Source organism: Salvelinus namaycush, chromosome 31 (assembly GCF_016432855.1).
Source record: "Salvelinus namaycush isolate Seneca chromosome 31, SaNama_1.0, whole genome shotgun sequence".
Classification (NCBI taxonomy): domain Eukaryota; kingdom Metazoa; phylum Chordata; class Actinopteri; order Salmoniformes; family Salmonidae; genus Salvelinus; species Salvelinus namaycush.
Genome location: NC_052337.1, coordinates 41,470,156 through 41,496,077, shown reverse-complemented (window position 1 = coordinate 41,496,077; position 25,922 = coordinate 41,470,156). Strand labels below are relative to the sequence as shown.

The 25,922-nt window shown below is 43.7% G+C and overlaps 1 protein-coding gene across 1 annotated transcript in view; it reads left to right on the top strand.

Annotated features, from left to right (window-relative positions):
* Positions 1 to 25,922, top strand: part of LOC120025627 (contactin-associated protein-like 4) — a 155,183-nt gene that overhangs the window by 68,581 nt on the left and 60,680 nt on the right. Inside the window, exons 8-10 of the mRNA XM_038970173.1 lie at positions 1,261 to 1,561; positions 1,784 to 1,933; positions 2,900 to 3,071. Coding sequence (XP_038826101.1) covers positions 1,261 to 1,561; positions 1,784 to 1,933; positions 2,900 to 3,071 — 623 coding nt within the window. The remainder of the gene's footprint in view (positions 1 to 1,260; positions 1,562 to 1,783; positions 1,934 to 2,899; positions 3,072 to 25,922) is intronic.

Here is a 25,922-nt window from a genome sequence, read left to right as displayed (position 1 = left end):
TTTCTCAATTGTCTAAAAGATTGCCAGCACATGCAGTCAAGAGTGGAGTAAAAATAAAGTAAATAAACATAAAAAATGCTATTCATACAGTTATTACGGTGACCTTGTTCATTTGCTGGCCAAATACCGTCATCTAAAATGCTATGACCCTACTATGACCCTAATGCTATGACCCTACTCAACACAGAAATGGGTTATTTTCATATTGATTGGTCCATTAATTAATTCAACATATCCATGATGAGTCTTCTTTTGTGGAGCTAAATCCCTCTAGATGGTATTTAGCTCTCTCCTGAACACATTTCCATGTTGTAAATGATTACCTTAACCACTCCAACATGAAGTAGGGAGAAATGAGAAATAATCCGTGTGGAAAAGAGTTTTAGGTTTTGCACCGAAATGAATAAACACCCTCAATCTAAAAAAGAGATGACCAGTAGCCAGAGATGAGACATTAGTGTTTAAATGTAATAAGGACGTTAATGAGGGTAATGATTTCATAAAAAACTAAAGAAAGACAGCCAGCCAAAGGATTATACTTTAAGGACATAACATTTTCTTTGTCATTTTTCTGGGCCTGAAGTTTCTGTTCACTACTGTAGCACACTGTAAGCGCTTTACACTACATGTGTTGCTGTATATCACTTTGACTGCTACTGTTTCCCTCTTGGAGTTACTGAACAGCAAAGCCAAACTGCTATAAAGATACCTCCCTGATATCCCTTTGGGCTAGACAGTACTATAATACATCACTTTTGCTGCCTCAGCAAGGGACCATGAAACCTTCATTTCTACCAGTATCCAACAACAATGGCCAACATACTAGATGTCCAAACCGTACTCTCAGACACACAGACAGCCTGCAGTCGTTACTTCAGAAATGTGCATTTAACTAACCTGTTTAAATCATAACTGAACGCTGTGCTCAACGTTGTTTTAACTGAAGCAAAACAATGATTGAGCGCAGCGCTCAGTATGGCTTAGCCAGTTTAGCTTTTGACACCAGTCCTCTTTGTTTGCTCTGCTAATGTCCTGAGACCATGTCACTATAAGTTTGAGGACTGTCATTATGATAATATGTATTATGAATGTTCTCCTTCAGGAAATGTAGCTGATTAGCTAGATCTCTTCTATTGCTATTCCCGATATACTCAGGTCAGATGCCCCTTAGCTTTATTTCACCTTCTCGCTGAGGTCTAATTAATATTTATATTTTTCATATTTCGATATTATTATCGTTTTTTTTTTTTTCTTCTTCAGGGCAATGTGACCTTTACTTGTGCTGAGCCGGTCTCCGTCCCAGTGACGTTCGCTGGCGCCCAGAGTTTCCTCCAGTTGCCGGGTGCAGCTCTACAGCAGAGAGACGCCGGTGGCGGCGGGGTTGCCTTGGTGGCGGTTGGTGTGGCGATCAGCCTGCAGTTCCGGACCTGGAACAGAGCGGGCCTTCTGTTAACCTTTGACCTCCAGCAGCAGGTGGGGAGCCTGTGGCTCTACCTGAGCGAGACCAGAGTCAGGCTGCAGATACACAAGGCTGGCAGGATCCTACTGGACGTTGTCACAGGTCAGATCAATAGTAACATCTGGTTGTTGTTTTATGTTTGTGTTCCATGTGCTGTTTTTATTTCAGAGAATAACACAGTCTTATTACCCGAGATAGCTAATCACTGGAAAAGTAAAACAACCCTAAGACTTTGTTATGCGGAATATCGAGTTATCTGAGAGCAGCTTACTGTTGTGAAACGCTGACTCTGACACCTGGTTGTTGTGTCTGCTCTGTCTATAGGGTTTGGTCTGAACGACGGCCAGTGGCATTCAGTAGACCTGACTGCAAGAAGAGGTCGTCTGACCATCACTGTGGATAAAGAGGAAAGCTCCACGGCTCATGCCAGCCCATCTTTTCCTGTGGTATCAGGAAACAACCTCTTCTTTGGAGGTAAGAGAGAGCAACGCACTTACATCAGACATTGGACCCCAAGTTTTTCCTGACTGTGTCACATGACCAGGAAAAACTCTGGGCCTTAAGTGTAAATACTGCTTGGATTTCCAGGGACTAATCCTAATTGTAGTTAGATAGGCAAGTGTAACTTGCCTAGATAGGCAAGTGTAACTTCATGTGACTAGACTACTGTTGGTGCATAAATGTATCAAGATTTGAATTGGACCAGTAGCATTTGATCTCTGGGCTTAGTGCAAAGAAGCATATAACTTCTTAACCAGACTGCAGGATCTGTCCTCCTCCAATTTAGCTTCCCTTAGAGCAGTGTTTCTCTGTTTGCCTTCTGAGCTGCTCTCTCTATCCCCCTCTCCTCTCCTCCTCATAATCCTCCTCTTCCATCTCTTTAGCTCCTCACAGTTCTCTCTGTTCTGCTTCTGAGCTGGTCTCTCTGTCCTCCTCTCTTCTCGCCTCCTCTCCCCTCATCTTTCTGCTCCTCATCCTCCGTCTCATCTTTAGCGCCCTTCATTTCTCAATCAGTTCTGCTTCTGAGCTGTTCTTTCTGTCCCTCTCCTCGCCTCCTCTCCTCTCAGCAAAGGCTCTTCAGCAGGCTTGTCATGCCATTTAATTACCTTTAGCCAGCAGTGTAACCAGAGAGCCAGGCAGGCAGGCAGCACCAGCTCGGTGTCCACGGTCTAAACACACTCGAAACCAGGCAGAATAACACTTATGCTTAGAAAATCTCCTGTGTTCAACACTTGGCCTTGAGCTTGAGTTGCACTATATGGTATTTTTTCTAGACAATCATGAATATACTCTGCTTCGCTACTGTATGAACAATGTACATTCATATAAGATATCACATATCTACGCAATTCTTTATCATGGGGTAATGCCCTTAATTGCCTACTTAAGTCCTACTAGGGAATGGCTATTGATTGATGGCTATCGTTTGGTCTAACACAGGTTGCCCGGATAGCAAGACTAACCAGGAGTGCAGAAACCCTTTCAACGTGTTCCAAGGCTGTATGAGACACATCCATGTGGATAATAATGCTGTGGACCTGATCAAGGTGCAACAGATGCTGATAGGAAACTACAGCGACCTGCAGATTGACATGTGTGGAATTATCGACAGGTCAGTACAACAAACCACTCCCTGATTGGATTGTTACTAGGGTTTCAAGACATTCCAAAAATGTCCAGGTTTTCCTGAAATTCTGGTTGAAGGATTCACAGATTTCCTGTTTATTCGCTCCTGATTGCAGGAATCTTCTAACCGGGATTCTGGAAAATCTAGGCATTTTGGGAAAAGTATCGGCATTTTGCAACCTTAAAAAGACTTTTACCTATGCTTTATCTTCCTGGGTTCACACACATACACCCAAACTTAGCCTGATACAACTCGTACAAGGTACACTGACAAACTCAGCGTGTGGACTATTGGATGAACTTATCGTATTATGAAAGCTCCTGATTCAACTTCGTGAGTGTGTACATTTTGTAGATACTGTATGTGCTAGATGTAGTTCTGTGTTGATTTTAAGATTGTTTTTCTTCAATAAAGTGATTAGGTTACAGGTTTGGTTTTGCTAGACAGAGAACTCCGCGTGCATTGTTTGCTTGTCACTCGAACGCTTACTTATTAAATCCTAAGATCTTCTCCTCTGCTTCTCTTGATTGTTTTCTCACCTAACTTTATATGAAGTGGAACCTTTTTTGAGATGAGATGTGCTATTTTGACAATACAATTTATTTACAATACAACAGTGGAAAGTGAACGGGAGAGATTACACCACCAGGTTGTGTCACACAGATGAGGAATCAGCAGAAGTTACAAGATGGGTCCCATATGAAATATGGAAATATGGAAATATAGACAAACTATGGAAACATAGTTTGGAAATAAGCACTGTTACGTTCCCTGCAGAATACGATTTGTTACAATTATGTCATTGCTTCGGCTGCCCTGTCAACTTTATGCTGTAGTTTAGTTTAGAGAGATTGGTTTGTTTCTTATTCCCGTCTCTTCTCTTGTCTTTCCTTGGCTTTACATTGCTATCCGTTTGGTCAGTATCTCCCATCGCCTTCCTCTTATATTGTCATTGCCGTTACGGCCATTATCATCAAAGTCATCATCATCGAAGTCATCATCCTTTTTATCCCCCATTATCATTCTTATCATCACCACCATCATTACAAGTCATCACCATCACTGCAATCACCCCTCCGCTATCACCATCTGTCAGGATTGTTATTGGGTGCATCCCAAATGGCACCCTTTTCCCTATATAGTGCACTACTTTTGACCATAGGCCCTGGCCTGGCCACTATATAGGGAATAGGGTGGGTGCCATTTGGGATGCAGGCATTGTTATCTTCATCTTTGCCGTAGTTCTTCCCGTTATCCACCATCTATTCCAGATCGCATTTGATATGAAAGAGACAGCGAGTCAGAGCCACCAAAGAGCAGAGCTAATGGATCACTGTCGGCTTCCTCCACGCCCAAATAGGAAAACAATTAATGGGACAATTATCTACTCTCCTTGTGGCCATACATACACTCACACACCGCACACAGTTTTAGCTAAGTCTGTCTGTACTGCTTGTACATAGTCATCAGAGAGAGAGAGAGAGAAATATCTCCTGCTTCACTGATTTTAATTGAATATCTGCACGTTTGTAAATGTATCCTATTATTTCATTGTCCCCCACAATGAAATCAGGGAAGGGACTGTGGACCTGTCTCCACGAAAACTTGGGGGAATGATGTATCTTGCCATAGAGATCTGGCATTTACAAAATTACTCTGATTGGCCCAATGTGTGTGCGTGTTTGTGGGAGGGTGGGCACTTTTTAAGGAATTTCAAGTGCATTCAGAAAGTATTCACACCCCTTGAATTTTTCCACATTTTGTTGTGTTACAGCCTGAATTTAAAATGGAGTAAATTATGATTATTTCAGTTGCCTAGGCACAATACTCTCTTATAAAACGATATACAGTATATTACAGGGATGTGGTAGCCTAGCCTACTGGTGATGTTAAACAGCTGAGATCTGATATTCTGCGCAACGCAACGCGAGATGTAGGCCAATGTCATAGGCCAGGGATGGGCAACTTTGATAGGGGTAGGGGCCACAACAAATCACAACTCCTCATGAGGGGCAGCAGTTGCTCACGTACTGCATACCCAACCAAATATTCCGAGATTTTCATAAAACAACCTCACATATGTGATCTCTCGTTTCTGCACCACGGAATTTTGCGCAAGGCAAAAGAGTAGGTTAGGTGTTACTCATTCAGGGCAGCAGACTGCAGGCGTGCAGAGTTACCTGAGCGCACCGGAGCTTCGCTCTGCCACTTCTCACAATGGTGCTTGTTTACTAAAGTTAGATCAAAGCTGAATCAATGTCTTGGAAGATCACATAACCAAATATACAGTGTTTTCTGAAAGTATTCAGACCCCTTGACTTCTTCCACATGTTGTTATGTTACAACCTTATTCTAAAATGGATTAAACCATTTTTTCCCCTCATCAATCTACACACAATACCCCATAATGACAAAGCAAAAACAGGTTTTTAGAAATGTCAGTAAATGTATAAAAAATATTGCATTTACATAGGTAATCAGACCCTTTACTCAGTACTTTGTTGAAACACCTTTGTCAGTGATTACAGCCTCGAGTCTTCTTGGATACAGCTTGGCACACCTGTATTTGGGGAGTTTCTCCCGTTCTTCTCTGCAGATCCTCTCAATCTCTCTCAGGTTGGATGGGGAGCATCACTGCACAGCTATTTTCAGGTCTCTCCAGAGATGTTAGATCGGGTTCATGTCCGGGCCACTCAAGGACATTCAGAGACGTGTCCCGAAGCCACTCATGCGTTGTCTTGGCTGTGTGCCAGGTTTCCTCCAGACCTCACGCTTGGCTTTCAGGCCAAAGAGCTCATTCTTGGTTTCATCCGACCAGATAATCTTATTTCTCATGTCTGAGAATCCTTTAGGTGCCTTTTGGTAAACTCCAAGAGGGTTCCATCTGGCCACTCTACCATAAAGGCCTGATTGGTGGAGTGCTGCAGAGATGGTTGTCCTTCTGGAAGGTTCTCCCATCTCCACAGACGAACTTTGGAGCTCTGTCAGAGTGACCGTCGGGTTCTTGGTCATGTCCCTTACTAAGGTCCTTTTCTCCCGATTGCTCAGTGTGGCCGGACGGCCAGCTCTAGGAAGAGTCTTGGTGGTTCCAAACTTCTTCCATTAAAGAATGATGGCGGCCACTGTGTTCTTGGAGACCTTCAATGCTGCAGAAATCTTTTGGTACCCTTCCCCAGATCTGTGCCTCAACATAATCCTGTCTCGGAGCTCTAAAAACAATTCCTTCGACCTCATGGCTTGGTTTTTCCTCTGACGTGCACTGTAAACTGTGGGACCTTATATAGACAGGTGTGTGCCTTTCCAAATCATATCCAATCAGTTGAATTTACCACAGGTGGACTCTAATCAAGTTGTAAAAACATCTCAAGGATGATCAATGGAAACATGATGCACCTGAGCTCAATTTCGAGTCTCATAGCAAAGGGTCTGAATACTTATGTCAATGTAATATATCAGTTTTTTTTTTTTTTTTTCTAAAAACACATTTTTGATTTGTCATTATGAGGTATTGTGTGTAGATTGATGTGGAAAAACATTTAGCGCTGTAACGTAACGGGTTTGAATACTTTCTGAATGCACTGACAGCCCTTAAAATGATTGGATTCGGTTATTTCAGCCACACCCGTTGCTGACAGGTGTATAAAATTGAGCACAAAGCCTTGCAATCTCCACAGACAGACAATGGCAGTAGAATGGCCTTACTGAAGAGCTCAGTGACTTTCAACATGGCACCGTCATAGGATGCCTCCTTTCCAACAAGTCAGTTCGTTAAATTTCTTCCCTGCAAGAGTTTCCCCAGTTAACTGTAAGTGCTGTTATTGTGAAGTGGAAATGTCTGGGAGCAACAACAGCTCAGCTGCGAAGTGGTAGGCCACACAAGCTCACAGAACGCTACCACCGAGTGGTGTAAAGCTCACCACCGAGTGGTGTAAAGCTCACCACCATTGTAATCTGGAGCAGTGGAAAAGCCTTCTCTGGAGTGATGAATCACGCTTCACCACCTGGCAATCCGACGGACGAATCTGGGTTTGCGGATATTAGGAGAGCGCTACCTGCCCCAATGCATAGTGCCAACTGTACAGTTTGGTGGAGGAAGAATACTGGTCTGGGGCTGTTTTTCATGGTTCAGGCTAGGCCCCTTAATTCCAGTGAAGGGAAATCTTAACGCTACAGCATAAAATTACATTTTAGATGATTCTGTGCTTCCAACTTTGTGGCAATAGTTTGGGAAAGGCCCTTTCCTGTTTCAGCATGACAATGCCCCTGTTTACAAAGCGAGGCCCATACAGAAATGGTTTGTCGAGATTGGTGTACTTGACTGGCCTGCACAGAAAAATTACATGACAACGTGAAAACATTACATGGCAAAGTGACAATTTGTACAGTGCTTAGAGCTGCTGGCCAGAAGGTTGTGGGTTTGCAGAGTAAAAATATCTCCTTTAAAAAAAACATTGCATGAATCTATCATTGCATTTGTGGGTCCGAGAAAAAGTAGCCTTTTATAAACGAATTATATATCTCCTTGACTATAAAAGGTTGTAACTCAACATCTGAATGTCATAGAGATGGCCCAAATATATCCCCATATGCATCAGAGTCACGTCTGCCCTCGGGTACTTTGTTTATAGCAAAAAAGCATTGCGGACTAAAGCGCTGTTATAGATTGCTTTGTATAAAATGCTCCTTTTTTATTTTCTAAAATGTTATGCTTACAAGTGGTAGGCCTATGCTTTTTGCCATTTTATTTAACAAAAGGTATGGCGTACCCTCACATACCCCCTTCAATTTGAGCCCTGGTTTTAACTTAACACACCAAGCCCTTCACTGACATATAGATATTTAAAGAGTCCATGGTGGGTGGAGGAATTGGCTGACAAATCTATGGATAGCAGCCTATAATTTTGTCTGTCAAACGGGTGGGCCTACCTCTTATTTCTTAAATAGGAAGAAATCAGCTCCAACACAAAGTTCTCTTGTTGTTAGTAAAGCCTAATTAAAATGAACACTCTTCAAATGAATTACACCTTCTCTAATTAGCGTCCACGTTCTGTAAATTTCAAACCGTCCCTTATGTGTTAGTAAACAGGCAGTCAGAGAGGGTTTGGGATTTTCCTTTTTCACTGGACAGAATCACATAGTAAAACATTTTTACATTTTAAAGTTAAAGTTGTCATCTTCTAACTCCTCCATTTAACAGACATTACTGTGGTGGAATGTTAGGGAGGATGAAACAATTCTTTGATATCCTCAGCATTCTTCTCATTTCAGTGGAACTTATTACATCTGCAGGTGTGTGTGTGTGTTGGCACGTGCGAATGTGTTCATGTTTGTGTGTCAGCTGTAGAGAAACCGACAGAGTCTAACAGATAGGTAGAAAAAATGACAACATGCAACGGTACTGTGCATATCAATCAAATTATGTTCAACCATATTTAATGAGCGCCACACATTTCAGTACTATATATTAAACGTTAGGAAAATTGTTAGATTCAAACACCAAGGACCGCTTTCCCAGAAAACAGACTACACTTACAGTGTTGCCTTAAAAGCATTTTCAATGGACCTTCTCAGCTGAGCATCAGTCCAAGAGGAAGCTTAGGCCTGGATTTAATCAGATCGAGCATTAACCAGCGTTGGCCGACATCCGCATAGCAGATGTTTGGCGGTGTTGGAGGTGCAACTGCTGTATAAACGAACATATCGGTGAGCGGCTGCTCTTGTGTGTCACAAACCACTCCCTTTACTTATTATCCCTTATTGCGTTAAAAGTTCAAAACGGCACTATCGATTTTCGAAATAGCCTAACGACTCTCAAATATCGAAACATAATTCATGTTAATTATGATCGGTGGATGTATGCATATTAGTTTAATTCGAGTGGCATGGCTGCATGGGATTCTAATTCTAACATGGCTGCATTTAATTCTAACATGGCTGCATGGGATTTGTCAGATTATACTCGGGTGCGGTTTCGCTGCATCCAATGGCAGTGTCTGTGGTAAGGCAACACAAGGAGCCGATTGTGGATTTGGCAGCACTGGCAGTTTGGCAGTTCCACCTCTGATACTGCCAAAACAACGCTATGCACATGTCAATCTGATTGAATCCAGCACTTAATCTGGGTTCAGAAACCCGGCCTGAAAACCTGAAAAATTGTGTGCTAAAATAAAAATATAATGTTTGACAAGCCTGCTGACTAGGTAATATTCTAGAAGTGAATTTCAGGGAGGTGGAAGGGGCAAATTCTGCATAGTCCACACTTTTTTTCTTTAAATCTTGATACATGTGTTCTTGGATCGCTCTACCCCAGTGGTGTCAAAAATATGTTCTGCGAGGGGTTCCAATTTGGCCCGCAGGTGGTTTGAGTAAAAAAATTGCTGGGGGGGACAAACTCAACATGCTTTAAAATTACTAAACCCAAATCGAAAATGTATAGAAATGATAATGGACCAGTGGAGGCTCCTCAGAGGAAGGGGAGAACCATCCTCCTCTTTGAATTTCATAAAAATAAAAATAGTGAAACAATAAAAAAGTTTGCCTTTTTACATACAACTATACTAAATATATTCACGTTACCAAATAATTGATTAATAAACTCCATCAAAATCCATAATTTTAAGCTAGAGATATCTACATTGGATGTGTCTCCATCCATCGCATCCGCCGATGTCGCACTTCCGCATCTGCGGTGAAAGGTGACAGAGCTAGAGCAGTGTTTGTCAGAACATAAGACATCCCGAAAATCGATCTTCTAACGAAAATGTCTGTACTGTCCAAGCGGATTGACCTACAAACTTATGACCACTCTATGGAAAGGGGAGACTCTCACGAACACGATGGGGGTCTCCATTTTGCTCTACGACCCCCCACAAGTGTCTGAGGACTCGTCTGAAGTTGGTACTTTTGATGTGCCAACTTCTGTTTTATAGCGCACCAAACCATTTGGGCTACAAACTAATGTGACCCAAATGTGAAAAGGGGAGATTCTCACAAAAACGATGTTCTCAGTTTTGCTCTATGACCCCCACAGAGGGGACTGATCTGAAGGTAACTAGTACCGGTTTAAAAAAATGAATGGAAGTATGAAGGTAGTTTTGTGCCTACCCAAAAAAGGGGTTAAATATGTGTAAAGAAAAAACGTATACAGTACCAGTCAAAAGTTTGGACATACCTACTCATTCAAGGGTTTTTATTTAGATTATTTTCTACATTGTAGAATAATAGTGAAGACATCAAAACTATGAAATAACACATATGGAATCATGTAGTAACCAAAAAAGTGTTAAACAAATCAAAATATATTAAAGATTTGAGATTCTTCAAAGTTGCCACCCTTTGCCTTGATGACAGCTTTGCACACTCTTGTCATCTCTCAACCAGCTTCATGAGGAATGCTTTTCCAACAGTCTTAAAGGAGTTCCCACATATGCTGAGCACTTGTTGGCTGCTTTTCCTTCACTCTGCGGTCCAACTCATCCCAAACCATCTCAATTGGGTTGAGTTTGGGTGATTGTGGAGGGTATCACTCTCCTTGGTCAAATAGCCCTTACACAGCCTGCAGGTGTGTTTTGGGTCCTTTTCCTGATGAAAAACAAATGATAGTCCCAGATGGGATGGTGTATCGCTGCAGAATGGTGTAGTAGCCATGCTGGTTAAGTGTGCCTTGAATTCTAAATAAATAACTGACAGTGTCACCAACAAAGCACCCCCACACCATCACACCTCCTCCATGCTTCACAGTGGGAACCACACATATGGAGGTCATCCGTTCACCTACTCTGCATCTCACAAAGAGACAGCGGTTGCAACCAAAAATCTCAAATTTGGACTAATCAGACCAAAGGACAGACCTCCACCGGTCTAATGTCCAATGCTTGTGTTTCTTGGCTCAAGCAAGTCTCTTCTCGTTATTGGTGCCCTTTAGTAGTGATTTCTATGCAGCAATTTGACCATGAAGGCCTGATTCACGTAGTCTCCTCTAAACAGTTGATGTTGAGATGTGTCTGTTACTTGAACTCTCTGAAGTATTTATTTGGGCTGCAATCTGAAGGACAGTTAACCCTAACCCTAATTAACTTATCCTCTGCAGCAGAGGTAACTCTGGGTCTTCCTTTCCTGTGGCGGTCCTCATAAGAGCCGGTTTCGCCATAGCTCTTGATGGTTTTTGCGACTGCACTTGAAGAAACTTTCAAAGTTCTTGAAATTTTCCAGATTGACTGTCATTTCTCTTTGCTTATTTGAGCTGTTCTTGCCATAATATGGACTTGCTCTTTTACCAAATAGGGCTATCTTCTGTATATCACCCCTAGCTTTTCACAGCACAACTGATTGGCTCAAACGCATTAAGAAGGAAAGAAAATCCACAAATGGACTTTTAACTTCTTTGTGATAGGGGGCAGCATTTTCACTTTTGGATGAATAGCGTGCCCAGAGTGAACTGCCTCCTACTCTGTCCCAGATGCTAATATATGCATATTATTATTACTATTGGATAGAAAACACTCTGAAGTTTCTAAAACTGTTTGAATGATGTCTGTGAGTATAACAGACCTCATATGGCAGGCAAAAACCTGAGAAAAAATCCAAACAGGAAGTGAGAATTCTGAGGCTGGTCGATTTTCAACTCATCGCCTATTCAAATCCCAGTAAGATCTGTTTGCACTTCCTACGCCTTCCACTAGATGTCAACAGTCTGCAGAACGTTGAATGAAGCCTCTACTGTGATGTGGGGCCGGATGAGAGGTGTTTCAGTCAGTGGTCTGGCAGAGTGCCAGTTCTTGGTCACGCGCATTCCAAATGATATCGCCTTGCGTTCCATTACTTCTGTAGACACAAAGGAATTCTCCGGTTGGAACGTTATTTCATATTTATGATAACAACATCCTGAAGATTGATTCTCTACTTAGTTTGACAAGTTTATTCGACCTGTAATATAACCTTTTGAAGTTTTCGTCCGACGTTCGCCTGGATCTGCGCGAGCGTTTGGACATGTGTACTAAACATGCTAGCAAAAGTAGCTACTTGGACATAAGTAATGGACATTATCGAACAAAACAACGATTTATTGTGGAACTAGGATTCCTGGGAGTGCATTCTGATGAAGATCATCAAAGATAAGGGAATATTTATGATGTAATTTCGTATTTCTGTTGACTCCAACATTGCGGAGAAATGTTGTTATATCTGAGCGCCGTCTGGTGTGCTTTTTCCGTAAAGGTTTTTTGAAATCTGACACAGCGGTTGCACTAAGAACAAGTGTATCTTTAATTCTATGTAAAACATGTATCTTTCATCAAAGTTTATGATGAGCATTTCTGTTATTTGACGTGGCTCTCTGCAATTTCTCTGGATATTTTGGAGGCATTTCTGAACATGGCGCCAATGTAAACCGAGATTTGTGGATATAAATATGCACATTATCGAACAAAACATACATGTATTGTGTAACATGATGTCCTGTGAGTGTCATCTGATGAAGATCATCAAAGGTTAGTGATTAACTTTATCTCTATTTCTCCTTTTTGTGACTCCTATCTTTGGCTGGGAAAATTTCTGTGGCTATGTACTGACCTAACATAATCGTTTGGTGTGCTTTCGCCGAAAAGCCTATTTGAAATCAGACATGTTGGCTGGATTCACAACATGTGTAGCTTTAATTTGGTATCTTTCGTGTGTGATTTAATGAAAGTTTGATTTTTATAGTATTTTATTTGAATTTGGCACGCTGCATTGTCTCTGGCTTTTGGCCAAGTGAGACAGTAGCGTCCCGCCTAAACTCAGATTTTTGGATATAAATATGAACTTTACCGAACAAAACATACATGTATTGTGTAACATGAAGTCCTATGAGTGTCATCTGATGAAGATCATCAAAGGTTAGTGATTCATTTTAACTCTATTTCTGCTTTTTGTTACTCCTCTCTTTGGCTGGAAAAATTGCTGTTTTTCTGTGGCTATGTACTGAGCTAACATAATCGCAAGGTGTGCTTTCGCTGTTAATATTTTTTGAAATCAGACACTTTGGCTGGATTAACGAGACGTTTATCTTTAAAATGGTGTATAATACTTGTATGTTTGAGGAATTTTAATTATGAGATTTCTGTTTGAATTTGGCGCCCTGCAATTTCACTGGCTGTTGGTTAGGTGGGACGCTACCGTCCCACATATCCCAGAGAAGTTTAACAAGGCACCCCTGCTATTTGAAATGCATTCCAGGTGACTACCTTATGAAGCTGGTTCAGAGAATTCCAAGAGTCTGCAATGCTGATTATCTTTTTGGACTGTCTTTTTTGCCATTCATGAATGTTTTTATTCAATGCGTTTCTCTGGGCTATAGTAGTAAAGGCCAAAATTCAGTATTTCATCCCCAATATTTTTTTAAAGCATGTTGTAACGTCCTGACCAGAGTTATTATGTGTTTTGCTTGTTTAGTGTTGGTCAGGACGTGAGCTGGGTGGGAATTCTATGTTGTGTGTCTAGTTTGTCTGTTTCTATGTCCAGCCTAATATGGTTCTCAATCAGAGGCAGATGGTAATCGTTGTCCCTGATTGAGAATCATATATAGGAAGCTTGTTTTGTGTTGGGATTTTGTGGGTGTTTGTTTCCTGTCTCTGTGGTTGTCTGCACCAGATAGGTCTGTCTCGGTTTTTGCACATTTTGTTATTTTGTATGTTGTTTGTAGTGTTTCACTTGTTCTTTTATTAAACATGTTGAACACTAGCCGCGCTGCACTTTGGTCCTCTCCTTCACCTATGGAAGAAAGCCGTTACAGAAACACCCACCTAACCCGGACCAAGCAGCGTGGCAACGGGCAGCAGCAACAGCAGCAGCGGTACCAGGAGGAATGGTCATGGGAGGAAATCATGAACGGAAAAGGACCCTGGGCAAAGGTTGGAGAGAATCGCCGCTCTCGGGAGGAGAAGGAGGCAGCCACAGCCCAGGAGCGGTGGATTGAGGAGGCAGCACGTAAGAGAGGCTGGAAGCCCGAGAGGCTCACCCAAAAATTTCTTGGGGGGGGGGGGGCTAAAGGGGAGTGTGGCGAAGCCGGGTTGGATACCTGAGCCAACTCCCCGGGCTTACCGTGGAGTGAGAGGGCGTCGTACTGGTCAGACACCGTGTTATGTGGTAAAGCGCACGGTGTCCCCAGTACGCGTGCTTAGCCCAGTGCGGGCTATTCCACCTTGCCGCACTGGTAGGGCTAGGTTGGGCATCGAGCCGGGTGCCATGAAGCCGGCCCAACATATCTGGCCTCCAGTACGTCTCCTCGGGCCGGCGTACATGGCACCAGCCTTACAGGTGGTGTCCCCGGTTCGCCTGCATAGCCCAGTGCGGGCTATTCCACCTCGCCGCACTGGCAGGGCTACGGGGACCATTCAACCTGGTAAGGTTGGAGAGGCTCGGTGCTCAAGAGCGCGTGTCCTCCTTCACGGTCCGGTATATCCGGCGCCACCTTCCCGCCCCAGCCCAGTTCCACCAGTGCCTACACCACGCACCAGGCTTCCAGTGCATCTCCAGAGCCCTGTTCCTCCTCCCCGCACTCGCCCTGAGGTGCGTGCCCTCAGCCCGGTACCTCCAGTTCCGGCACCACGCATCAGGCCTATAGTGCGTCTCAGCCGGCCAGAGTCTGCCGTCTGCCCAGCGGTGCCTGAACTGCCCGTCTGCCCAGCGGCGCCTGAACTGCCCGTCTGCCCAGCGGCGCCTGAACTGCCCGTCTGCCCAACGCCGTCTGAACTGTCCGTCTGCCCAACGCCGTCAGAGCTGGCCGTCTGCCAAGCGCCATCGGAGCCATCCGTCTCCCCAGCGCCATCTGAGCCATCCGTCTCCCCAGCGCCATCTGAGCCATCCGTCTCCCCAGCGCCATCTGAGCCATCCGTCTCCCCAGCGCCATCTGAGCCATCCGTCTCCCCAGCGCCGTCTGAGCCATCCGTCTGTCCCGAGCCGTTAGAGCCGCCCGTCTGTCCCGAGCCGTCAGAGCCGTTCGTCAGTCAGGAGCCGCTAGAGCCATTCGTCAGTCAGGATCTGCCAGGGCCGCCAACCAGACAGGATCTGCCAGAGCCGCCAACCAGACAGGATCTGCCAGAGCCGCCAACCAGACAGGATCTGCCAGAGCCGCCAACCAGACAGGATCTGCCGGAGCCGTCAGTCAGCCATGAGCGTCCAGAGCCGTCAGCCAGTCATGAGCTGCCCTACGGTCATGAGCTGCCCTACGGTCATGAGCTGCCCTACGGTCATGAGCTGCCCTACGGTCATGAGCTGCCCTACGGTCATGAGCTGCCCTACAGTCATGAGCTGCCCTACAGTCATGAGCTGTCCTACAGTCATGAGCTGCCTTACAGTCATGAGCTGCCCTACAGTCATGAGCTGCCCTACAGTCATGAGCTGCCCTACAGTCATGAGCTGCCACTCAGTCCGGAGCTGCCACTCAGTCCGGAGCTGCCACTCAGTCCGGAGCTGCCACTCAGTCCGGAGCTGCCACTCAGTCCGGAGCTGCCACTCAGTCCGGAGCTACCTCTCTGTCCTGAGCTACCTCTCTGTCCTGAGCTACCTCTCTGTCCTGAGCTACCTCTCTGTCCTGAGCTACCTCCAAAATCATGTGGGGGCCTTGGGGAGGATTCTTAGGCTAAGGTCGTGGGCGAGGGTCGCCACTCAAAGGACGCTAAGGAGGGGGACAAAGACAGTGGTGGAGTGGTGTCCTCGTCCACCGCCGGAGCCGCCACCGCGGACAGATGCCCACCCAGACCCTCCTCTTGAGTTGTAGGGATGCGTTCGGAGTCCGCACCTCAGGAGGGGGGTACTGTAACGTCCTGACCAGAGTTATTATGTGTTTTGCTTGTTTAGTGTTGGTCAGGACGTGAGCTGGGTGGGAATTCTATGTTGTGTGTCTAGTTTGTCTGTTTCTATGTCCAGCCTAATATGGTTCTCAATCAGAGGCAGATGGTAATCGTTGTCCCTGATTGAGAATCATATATAGGAGGCTTGTTTTGTGTTGGGATTTTGTGGGTGTTTGTTTCCTGTCTCTGTGGTTGTCTGCACCAGATAGGTCTGTCTCGGTTTTTGCACATTTTGTTATTTTGTTATTTTGTATGTTGTTTGTAGTGTTTCACTTGTTCTTTTATTAAACATGTTGAACACTAGCCGCGCTGCACTTTGGTCCTCTCCTTCACCTATGGAAGAAAGCCGTTACACATGTGATACCTAAAGGGTTCCTAAAATTCAAAATCAAATAGCTACATAATCCATAATATGACCATCATAAAACAATTCCATATGTCAGTTTAGAACCGCCACCTAGTTTCCATCCTCCTCTGGGTACATTGAATTCAATACAAAACCTAGGAGGCTCATGGTTCTCACCCACTACCATAGACTTACACAGTAATTATGACAACTTCCGGAGGACGTCCTCCAACCTATCAGAGCTCTTGCATTATGAACTGACATGTTGTCATCCCAATCAAAGGATCAGAGAATGAATCTAGTACGGAAAGCATAAGCTACTGAATTGCATAAATTGTCGTGAGTAATTGACTCAAAGAGAGAGAAAGACAATAATTGAACAGTTTTGAACAAATAAACATTTTCAAAAATGAAGGAGAAGCAAGACAGAGAGAGAGCTATCTATATATATTTTTTTACTTACCCAGCTAGCAAATGCAGCTAGCTAGTTTAGCATACTCAAACACCTGGCTCAAACAGAGAGGGATGCTATGTTACCTAGCTGGCTATGGCTATCCAACAGTGGAACTCTACCAACTGAAGGTACGTTTTTGGTTTTATTCATTTATTGCCACACATTACTGCATGATTGTAGCCTATTTACTAACGTGTTACATCTAGTACCTATGTTTGCTTGAGGTCAGCTAATATGGTGACACGGATGTAGGCTGTGTGTAGCAGTTATTATATGAAGGTTTGGCTTGGAAAGGTTTTTCCACCTCGTCACAGACAGCTGATGTGTTGTGCACTGAAGTCCACAAGCGAAGTGAAAGGAATGGTGAGAGGAGGAGAGCGTGTAGATGGGAGAAGGAATTATACAATGATCAAATGGATCATGCTGTTTGTATGTGGCTGCTATGAAAGTGAACTGTGTTTGCGTGATCAGGGGTGTATTCATTCTGCCGATTCTGTTGAAAAACGTTTCTTAAACGGAACGAAACAGGGATAAACATACTTGAATTTGTCCAATAGAAACTCTCGTTTGCAACTTTTGGACTAATGATTACACCCTAGATCAGCTAGATGCAGGCAAGAGTGTGCATTGCGGTATTGAACGTGTCTGTCACAATCGTCGTAATGAGGCAGAGTGGACCAAGGCGCAGCGTGATAGAAAGACATCTTCTTTATTATGAAGACGAAACAAACGAACAAAAACAACAAACAGACGACCGTGAAGCTATTCAAACAAATAGTGCTGACACTAAACACTACACATAGACATAGACAATTACCCACAAAAGCCTACTGCCTATGGCTGCCTTAAATATGGCTCCCAATCAGAGACAATGAATGACAGCTGTCTCTGATTGAGAACCATTCAGGCAACCATACACTTACCTAGACACCTACACTCAACACAAACCCATACACTCTACCAAAACCCCCTATACCATACAACCACCCCAGACGAGACAACTATACACAAACATCCCCCCTGTCACACCCTGACCTAACCAAAATATTACAGAAAACAAAGATAACTAAGGCAAGGGCGTGACAGTGTCACTGTCTGTCACCTTGATTACCAGATTTTCCTATCGATCTGTGCCCATACGTTGTTAACTTTCACTTGTAGGCTATGTTGAAGCAACCTCATGATGGGTATAAGGCACATTTGAGTATCATGTAGTAGCCTAAACTTATCGATGTTACATTGAGCTGGGTGAATGGAATATGAATGACAGTCATCCAATATGCTGTAATAGAAATAAGGCCATGCTCATCTTAAACAGCCCCGACCGCCACTGTAATGGACCTATATTTATACAGTTTCTTGACTGTCCAGTTAGCTAACAATCACTGGACAGTCAGGGAGCATAGAAAATTCCAAAAACGAGGAATAGAGGACAATTTTTTGCAAATTGTGACTGCAAGGAAATTATAAGCAATTGTCAGTTCGGCCCTCCGGGACGTTATTGAAGACCGAATGCTGCTCCCAGGGCAAAATGAGTATGACACTCCTGCTCTGCCCCCTACTGCTGTTACGTAACTTCAGTCTCTCCACATTGTACATATGAATGCCTGTGTGATGCTGTTGCTCTGCTGCTTGTCAGGAAGGATGAAGAAATTAATACGAGAAAAGCCTCACCCTAGGGGAGTAGTGTTAGTGTGTGTGTGTGTGTGTGTGTCTGTGTGTGTGTGTGTTTGTGTTTGTGTTAGTGTGTGTGTGTGTGTGAGAGAGGGGAAGGGGGACAGGGAGTTAATTTGTGAGGGTTATGCATGTGTGTGTGTGTGTGTGTGTGTCTGTGTGTGTGAGTGCGCCTGCCTTTGTGCGTGCATGTGGAAGCTAGAGGGGGAGCGCTGTTTTTAGCTGACTCCATGTCCCTGTGGTCTGTGTGACACCTTGGCATCAGGCAGGAGGCGTGTTGAAAGTGCTCCTTCGATAAATTAACAGACATAAACAGTGCATAGAGTATATACTGAAATAATGACACCAATGTTGACATGTCAGGCAGGCATGCTGCACACACCGTTACTTTTGTGTGCGTGTGTGTGTGTGCATGACAAAGGGAATAAGGCGGTAGCACAAAGCTGGTAGCTAAGCCTGATGAGTGGATAGGGGAAATGAATAATTTATAATGCACAGAGATTTTAGTCTGCACTCTCTCTAGGTTTGCAAGATACCTAAATCTATAAAAAGACCAAGTTTCTCAGGAACGAACAGAGAACAGGCACGATCAGGTCCATAGCCACCTCACCTTATACAGTAAGAATCGGAGATGTGTTGATGTCACTAATATACACTGCAAACATATTATTATCTTAAGATCTTAATCACCATAATGATTACCATTCTGGTAAATTTTCAAGATTTCCACCCCATAATTGTCACACTTAATTGTATTTTATTATGTAGTGAAAATTACTTCCACTCTATTGTATAGTTATTCCACTCTTACCGATTACTAGCTAATTGCCTATAATTCCCCATAGCGTTCGCTCGTATTGCCATTCACGTATATTACTTCACCCCCTGCAGTGCTGCTTTTGTTTTCCCATTGGCTCTGCAGCAGAGGCTACTGCAGTGTATAGCCAGGTTATCTATGGCTGCTGTGAGTTTTGGATGACATTTGCTGTAACCAGACATGCCCTTACACAGTGGTGGAAAAAATTCCCAATTTTCCTACTTGAGTAAAAGTAAAGATAACTAAATAGAAAATTACGAAAGTAAAAGTGAAAGTCACCCAGTGAAATATTTCTTGAGTAAAAGTCTAAAAGTATTTGGTTTTAAATATACTTAAGTATCAAAATTAAATGTAATTGCTCAAATATAATATAAAAAGTAAAAGTAAAAGTATAAATCACTTCACATTCCTTATATTAAGCAAACCAGACAGGATAATTAAAAAATATATATAATTTAAGGATAGCCAGGGGCACACTCATACACTCAGACATAATTTACAAGCGAAGCATTTGTGTTTAGTCAGTCTGTAAGATCAGAGGCATTAGGGATGACTAGCGATGTTCTCTTCAGAAGTGTGTGAATTTGACTATTTTCTGTCCTGCTAAGCATTCGAAATGTAACGAGTACTTTTGGGTGTCAGGGAAAATGTATGGAGTAAAAAGTACATCATTTTCTTTAGGAATGTAGTGAAGTAAAAGTTGTCATAAATGTAAAGTACCGATACCCCCAAAAACAACTTAAGTATTTGTACTTAGGTACTTTACACCACTGCCCTTACAACAAAAAGACATGAAAGAATCACATGAAAAAAACCACGTGGTTTTCAGACACATGAGTTGTTTCAACAAGCACAGATTGATGGGTACACTTCCTGCTTTTACTTCCTGTTTTGGTCCTATGGGAACACTCGCAATGGCCGCAAGTCCACCCATTACGCCATCATTGACTTGAATAGGGACGCCTGTTCTATTCATTCTATTTCTATGGCAGCACATGCAGTCAGGAGCGAAAGAAAGGAAAAAATATTTGTCAAAACATAGATATATTTTATTACGGAGACCGCAGTCGTTTGGCTGGCCAATTACCATCACCCTAATTTGAACCCAGGTCTGGCTGTATTTTGCTGCATCGAGGAGTGTTGGACCAGTGAGTTTGGCCTCTGTCAGCTTGCAGAGATCACACCCCCCACCCAAACCCCCAGGATGCACCACTATCTCACCCTTAATATGCATTTAGATTTTCTTGAATTAGCAAATTAGAGCAGAGGCGCTAACAAACTATATAGACTTGCTGTATTTTGTTTCAATCAAAGCACTTTCTGCCTTGTGGTGCACGCTGTTGAGTTTTGGATGCATTATATACAAATATTTGTTTACTTTTCAGCTACCATCCTTAAATCTAATTTTAAAAAGTTTTGGGTGTAACAGTAACATTATACTACCCTATTACAGTGCATTCGGAAAGTATTCAGACCCCTTGACTTCTTCCACATTTTGTTACATTACAGCCTTATTCTAAAATTGATTAAATAGTTTTTTCCCCTCATCAATCTGCACACAGTACCCCATAATGACAAAGCAAAAACAGGTTTGCCAAGCGTCACGTCTGGAGGAAACCTGGCACCATCCCGACGGTGAAGCATGGTGGTGGCAGCATCATGCTGTGGGGATGTTTTTCAGCGGCAGGGACTGGGAGACTAGTCAGGATCTATAGAAAGATGAATGGAGCAAAGTACAGAGAGATCCTTGATGAAAACCTGCTCCAGAGCGCTCAGGACCTCAGACTGGGGTGAAGGTTCACCTTCCAGCAGGACAATGACACTAAGCACACAGCCAAGACAACGCAGGAGTGGCTTCGGGACAAGTCTCTGACCTGAAAATAGCTGTGCAACGACACTCCCCATACAACCTGAGAGAGCTTGAGAGGATCTGCAGAGAAGAATGGGAGAAACTCCCCAAATACAGGTGTGCCAAGATTGTAGTCATACCTAAAAAGACTTGAGGCTGTAATCGCTGACGAAAACCTGGTTTTGCTCCTATCATTATGGGGTATTTATTGTGCGTAGATTGATACATGGGAGAAATGGTTTAATCCATTTTAGAATAAGGCTGTAACGGTACAAAATGTGGATAAAAGTCAACGGGTCTGAAGACTTTCCGAAAGCACTGTATATTTGGTTATGTGATGTCGAACGCTAATTCATCATTATGTGATCTTCCAAGACGTTGATGCAGCTAACTTTAGTAAACAAGCACCATTGTGAGAAGTGGCAGAGCGAAGCTCCGGTGTGCTCAGGCAGCACTACACGCCTGCAGTCTGCTGCCCTTTTATGAGCAATTGAAACACACCTAGCCTACTCTTTTGCCTCATGCAAAATATGGTGATGCAGAAATGAGAGACCACATACATCTGTGGATTTTTATGAAAATCTTGGATTTTTGGGGTGGTTATGCAGACCCGCGAGCAACTGCTGCCCCTCATGATGAGTTCTGATGTATTTATTTTTTTTGGGCCACCACCCCTATCAAAGTTGCCCATCCCTGGCATATGACATTGGCCTACGTCTTGTCTTGCTCTGCAGAGAATATCAGATCTCAACAACGATTGGAGAAGTGTTTAACATCACCAGCAGGCTAGGCTATCACAGTCATTAGTGCAAAATACAGGTCGAAATGTCTGACTTTAATACTGGGCAAATTAAATATACCTTTTTTTCTTATTTAGTGGTGTTTGAATGTGTTGATAGAGTGCTGGACATGATTGTTTGATTGGGACAAAGGGCCAATTGCGGGACTGTCCCGCATAATCCTTGACATGTGGTCACTCTACCTGTCTCCTTCAGGGCCCTTGTCAGGCTCAGCCGCCTCTTGAAGACAAACTACAGTTCAGACACCAGTGAATGACGACTAAGAAAACAACACCGTAGCCTACACTGTTCTTTCTCCCGGCCTGCTGTGCCTGTCTCTCAGCCGGTGACTTTTCCGCCCTGTGACACGGCTATATTTGTGACCTCTCTGTGATTGGGGTCACGATGCAAGAGGCTTAGCCTGCCGAGGGCTGGGCTGGAGGTGGCATCAGGGCCAGGGAGAGAGGGGGTTATAAGTAGCAGAGGGTGCCTAGCTGTGCCAACCTCCTGTCACCCTGTCTGTGAGCTACTGTGGCATACTGTCCTGGAGCAGGTTCTCTCTTGTTCTCTCCCTCTCTCCAGAAGGGGATACAAATATATACTTTCTCGGTCCCATCACACTGTTCAGGGGAATGAGGTTATTTACTTTGTAGCTCGTTGAAGTCCTTTGTAGGACATTCTAGCAAACTTTAAGGTTCTTTATCGGGGGGGTTCAGTGACATGGCTGTGAACTGTAATGACTTGGAGTCATGTTGAGTACAGTTGGATGGACACACCGCGTGATGATATACAGTGAAATGATATACACCAGCCAAGTGTCTCTTTGTATTGGTTAAACCAGCCAGAACCCATTCGTTCAGCATCAGACCCCGCGCTTGTCTTGCAGATGAAGACAGACATCCCTAACCTCATTCCCACTTTCCAAATACATTTCAACAATCTCCTCAACCCCTGGCACCGTTCTATCGTAGGGTGTTTCATCTGCTGTACCCATCACCCATCACTCTTCACATTCCATAAACGTTTAATAGCAACATTTAACAATGCAACAGCGCCTCTTCAACCTCAGGAGGCTGAAGAAATTTGGCTTGGCCCCCTGAGCAACGGCCTGTTCACCCCGCTACTATCTAGAAGGCGGAGACAGTACAGGTGCATCATAGCTGGGACCAGGAGACTGATAAACAGGTTATATCCCCAGGCAATCAGCTGTTAAACAGCTGGCCTCCACCCGGTACCCTGCCCTGATCCTTAGACACTGTCACTAGCCGGTCACCACCCGGTACCCTGCCCTGATCCTTAGACACTGTCACTAGCCGGTCACCACCTGGTACTCTACCCTGCACCTTAGAGATTGTTCCCCTATATTCAGAGTCATTGAACACTGGTCATTTTAATAATGTTTACATACTGTTCTACCCTCTTCATATGTATAGTATATACTGTATTCTAACCATGGCTCATCCTACTACTACTATATACAGTATATATATTCCGGACTCGTTGTATGATGGCTCACTGATATTTCTTAATTTCTTGTTTTATTTCTTCTTTGAACTTTTTGGATTATACTATATGTGTTTTGTTATTTTTAGATATTACTGCACTGCTGGAGCATAAGCATCTGAAAATTGGTGTATGTGTAAGTCTATGTAAACTTTGATTTGATTTGAATTTGATTAGTTTGTGAACCGGGCATTGTCAGCCCTGTGTTGTGACACCATTCCTTCATATGATTCTGACTTGACACAGCTATCATTCAGTCAGTGATGGTTGGTTGCTCCCTCTGGAGGACAGACAGGTGTGCGCGTGTCTCTGTGTCTGACTGTCTCCAAGTCTCAGAGCTCCGAGCAGTTGACCACCTGAACCCACAACGTCATAAAGGGACTGTTATTAACAAGAGAATGTTACCTGCCTGCAGGCATTTACTTGTGTGCCTGAGAAGAAAGCGTGCCATGTGAACAGCAGGCTGCAGTGAGAGATATAGTGTGTGTGTGTGTGTGTGCGTTTGAGAGAGAGAAAGATAATGTGTGCATGAGGCAGCAGGCAGCAGTGAGAGCGTGAGGCAGCCTGTGAAATCCTGTGTTTCAGCTCAGTGGCTGTCCTGGAATCAATTCCAGTCAGGCCAGGCAGACGAATGTGTGTCAGGCAGGGCTGCTGGGTTGAGGATGATGGGGACGGCTGGCAGGATGTCCTCCCTCCTTCACATGCCATTTTAAATCTTTATCTGAGAGAGAACAGTGTTAGAAGGCAACCGTTTCATTCTCAGCCTGAAATATGTTCTCACGTTCTGTTCTTGTCGGGAAGGGCTCAAAATCCGTACCCATGCTGCGTTTAGAGCCTACAGCTACAAAATGCACACACATACGCTACCGTTCAAAAGTTTGGGGTCACTTAGAAATGTCCTTGTTTTCCATGAAATCATACATGAAATGATTCGCAAAATGAATGGGAAATATAGTCAAGACGTTGACAAGGTTATAAATAATGATTTTTAATTGAAATAATAATTGTGTCCTTCAAGCTTTGCTTTCGTCAAAGAATCCTCCATTTGCAGCAATTACAGCCTTGCAGACCTTTAGCATTCTAGTTGTCAATTTGTTGAGGTATTCTGAAGAGATTTCACCCCATGCTTCCTGAAGCACCTCCCACAAGTTGGATTGGCTTGATGGGCACTTCTCACGGTCAAGCTGCTCCCACAACAGCTCAATAGGGTTGAGATCCGGTGACTGTGATGGCCACTCCATTATAGACAGAATACCAGCTGACTGCGTCTTCCCTAAATAGTTGTTGCATAGATTGGAGCTGTGCTTTGGGTCATTGTCCTGTTGTAGGAGGAAATTCGCTCCAATTAAGTGCCGTCCACAGGGTATGGCATGGCGTTGCAAAATGGAGTGATAGCATTCCTTCTTCAAGATCCCTTTAACCCTGTACAGATTCGTCTGTCCATAACACTTTTTTCCAATCTTTGTCTATCCAGTGTCTGTGTTCTTTTGCACATCTTAATTATTGGCCAGTCTGAGATATGGCTTTTTCTTTGCAACTCTGCCTAGAAGGTTAGCATCCCAGAGTCGCCTCTTCACTGTTGAAGTTGAGACTGGTGTTTTGCGGGTACTATTTAATGAAGCTGCCAGTTGAGGACTTGTGAGACATCTGTTTCTCAAACTAGACACTCTAATGTACTTGTCCTCTTGCTCAGTTGTGCACCGGGGCATCCCACTCCTCTTTCTATTCTGGTTCGAGACAGTTTGCGTTGTTCTGTGAAGGGAGTAGTACACAGCGTTGTACGAGATCTTCAGTTTCTTGGCAATTTCTTGCATGGATTAGCCTTCATTTCTCAGAACAAGAATAGACTGATGAGTTTCAGAAGAAAGTACTTTGTTTCCGGCATTTTGAGCCTGTAATCGAACCCATAAATGCTGATGCTCCAGATACTCAACTAGTCTAAAGAAGGCCAGTTTTATTGCTTCTTTAATCAGACAACAGTTTTCAGCTGTGCTAACATAATTGCAAAAGGGTTTTCTAATGATCAATTAGGCTTTTAAAATGATAAACTTGGATTAGCTAACACAACGTGCCATTGGAACACAGGAGAGATGTGTCACGCCCTGACCTTAGAGAGCCTTTTTTATGTCTCTTTTTGGTTTGGTCAGGGTGTGATTTGGGTGGGCATTCTATATCCTTTATTTCTATGATTTGTGTTTCTATGTTTTGGCCGGGTATGGTTCTCAATCAGGGACAGCTGTCTATCGTTGTCTCTGATTGGGAATCATACTTAGGCAGGCCTTTTTTCCCACCTGTGATTGTGGGTAGTTATCTTTGTTAGTGGCACTTAGCCCTGTTAAATTTCACGGTCATTTTTTTGTTTCTTGTTTTGTTGGCGACATTAACTTCTCTCGGGTACGTGAGACGTTAGCGTCCCACCTCTTCAACAGCCAGTGAAACTGCTGGGCGCCAAATTCAAATACAGAAATACTCATTATAAAAATTCAGAAAACCAAACATATTTTACATAGGTTTAAAGATAAACTTGTTTTGAGTCCAACCACGGTGTCAAAAAATGCTTTACGGCGAAAGCATACCTTACGAT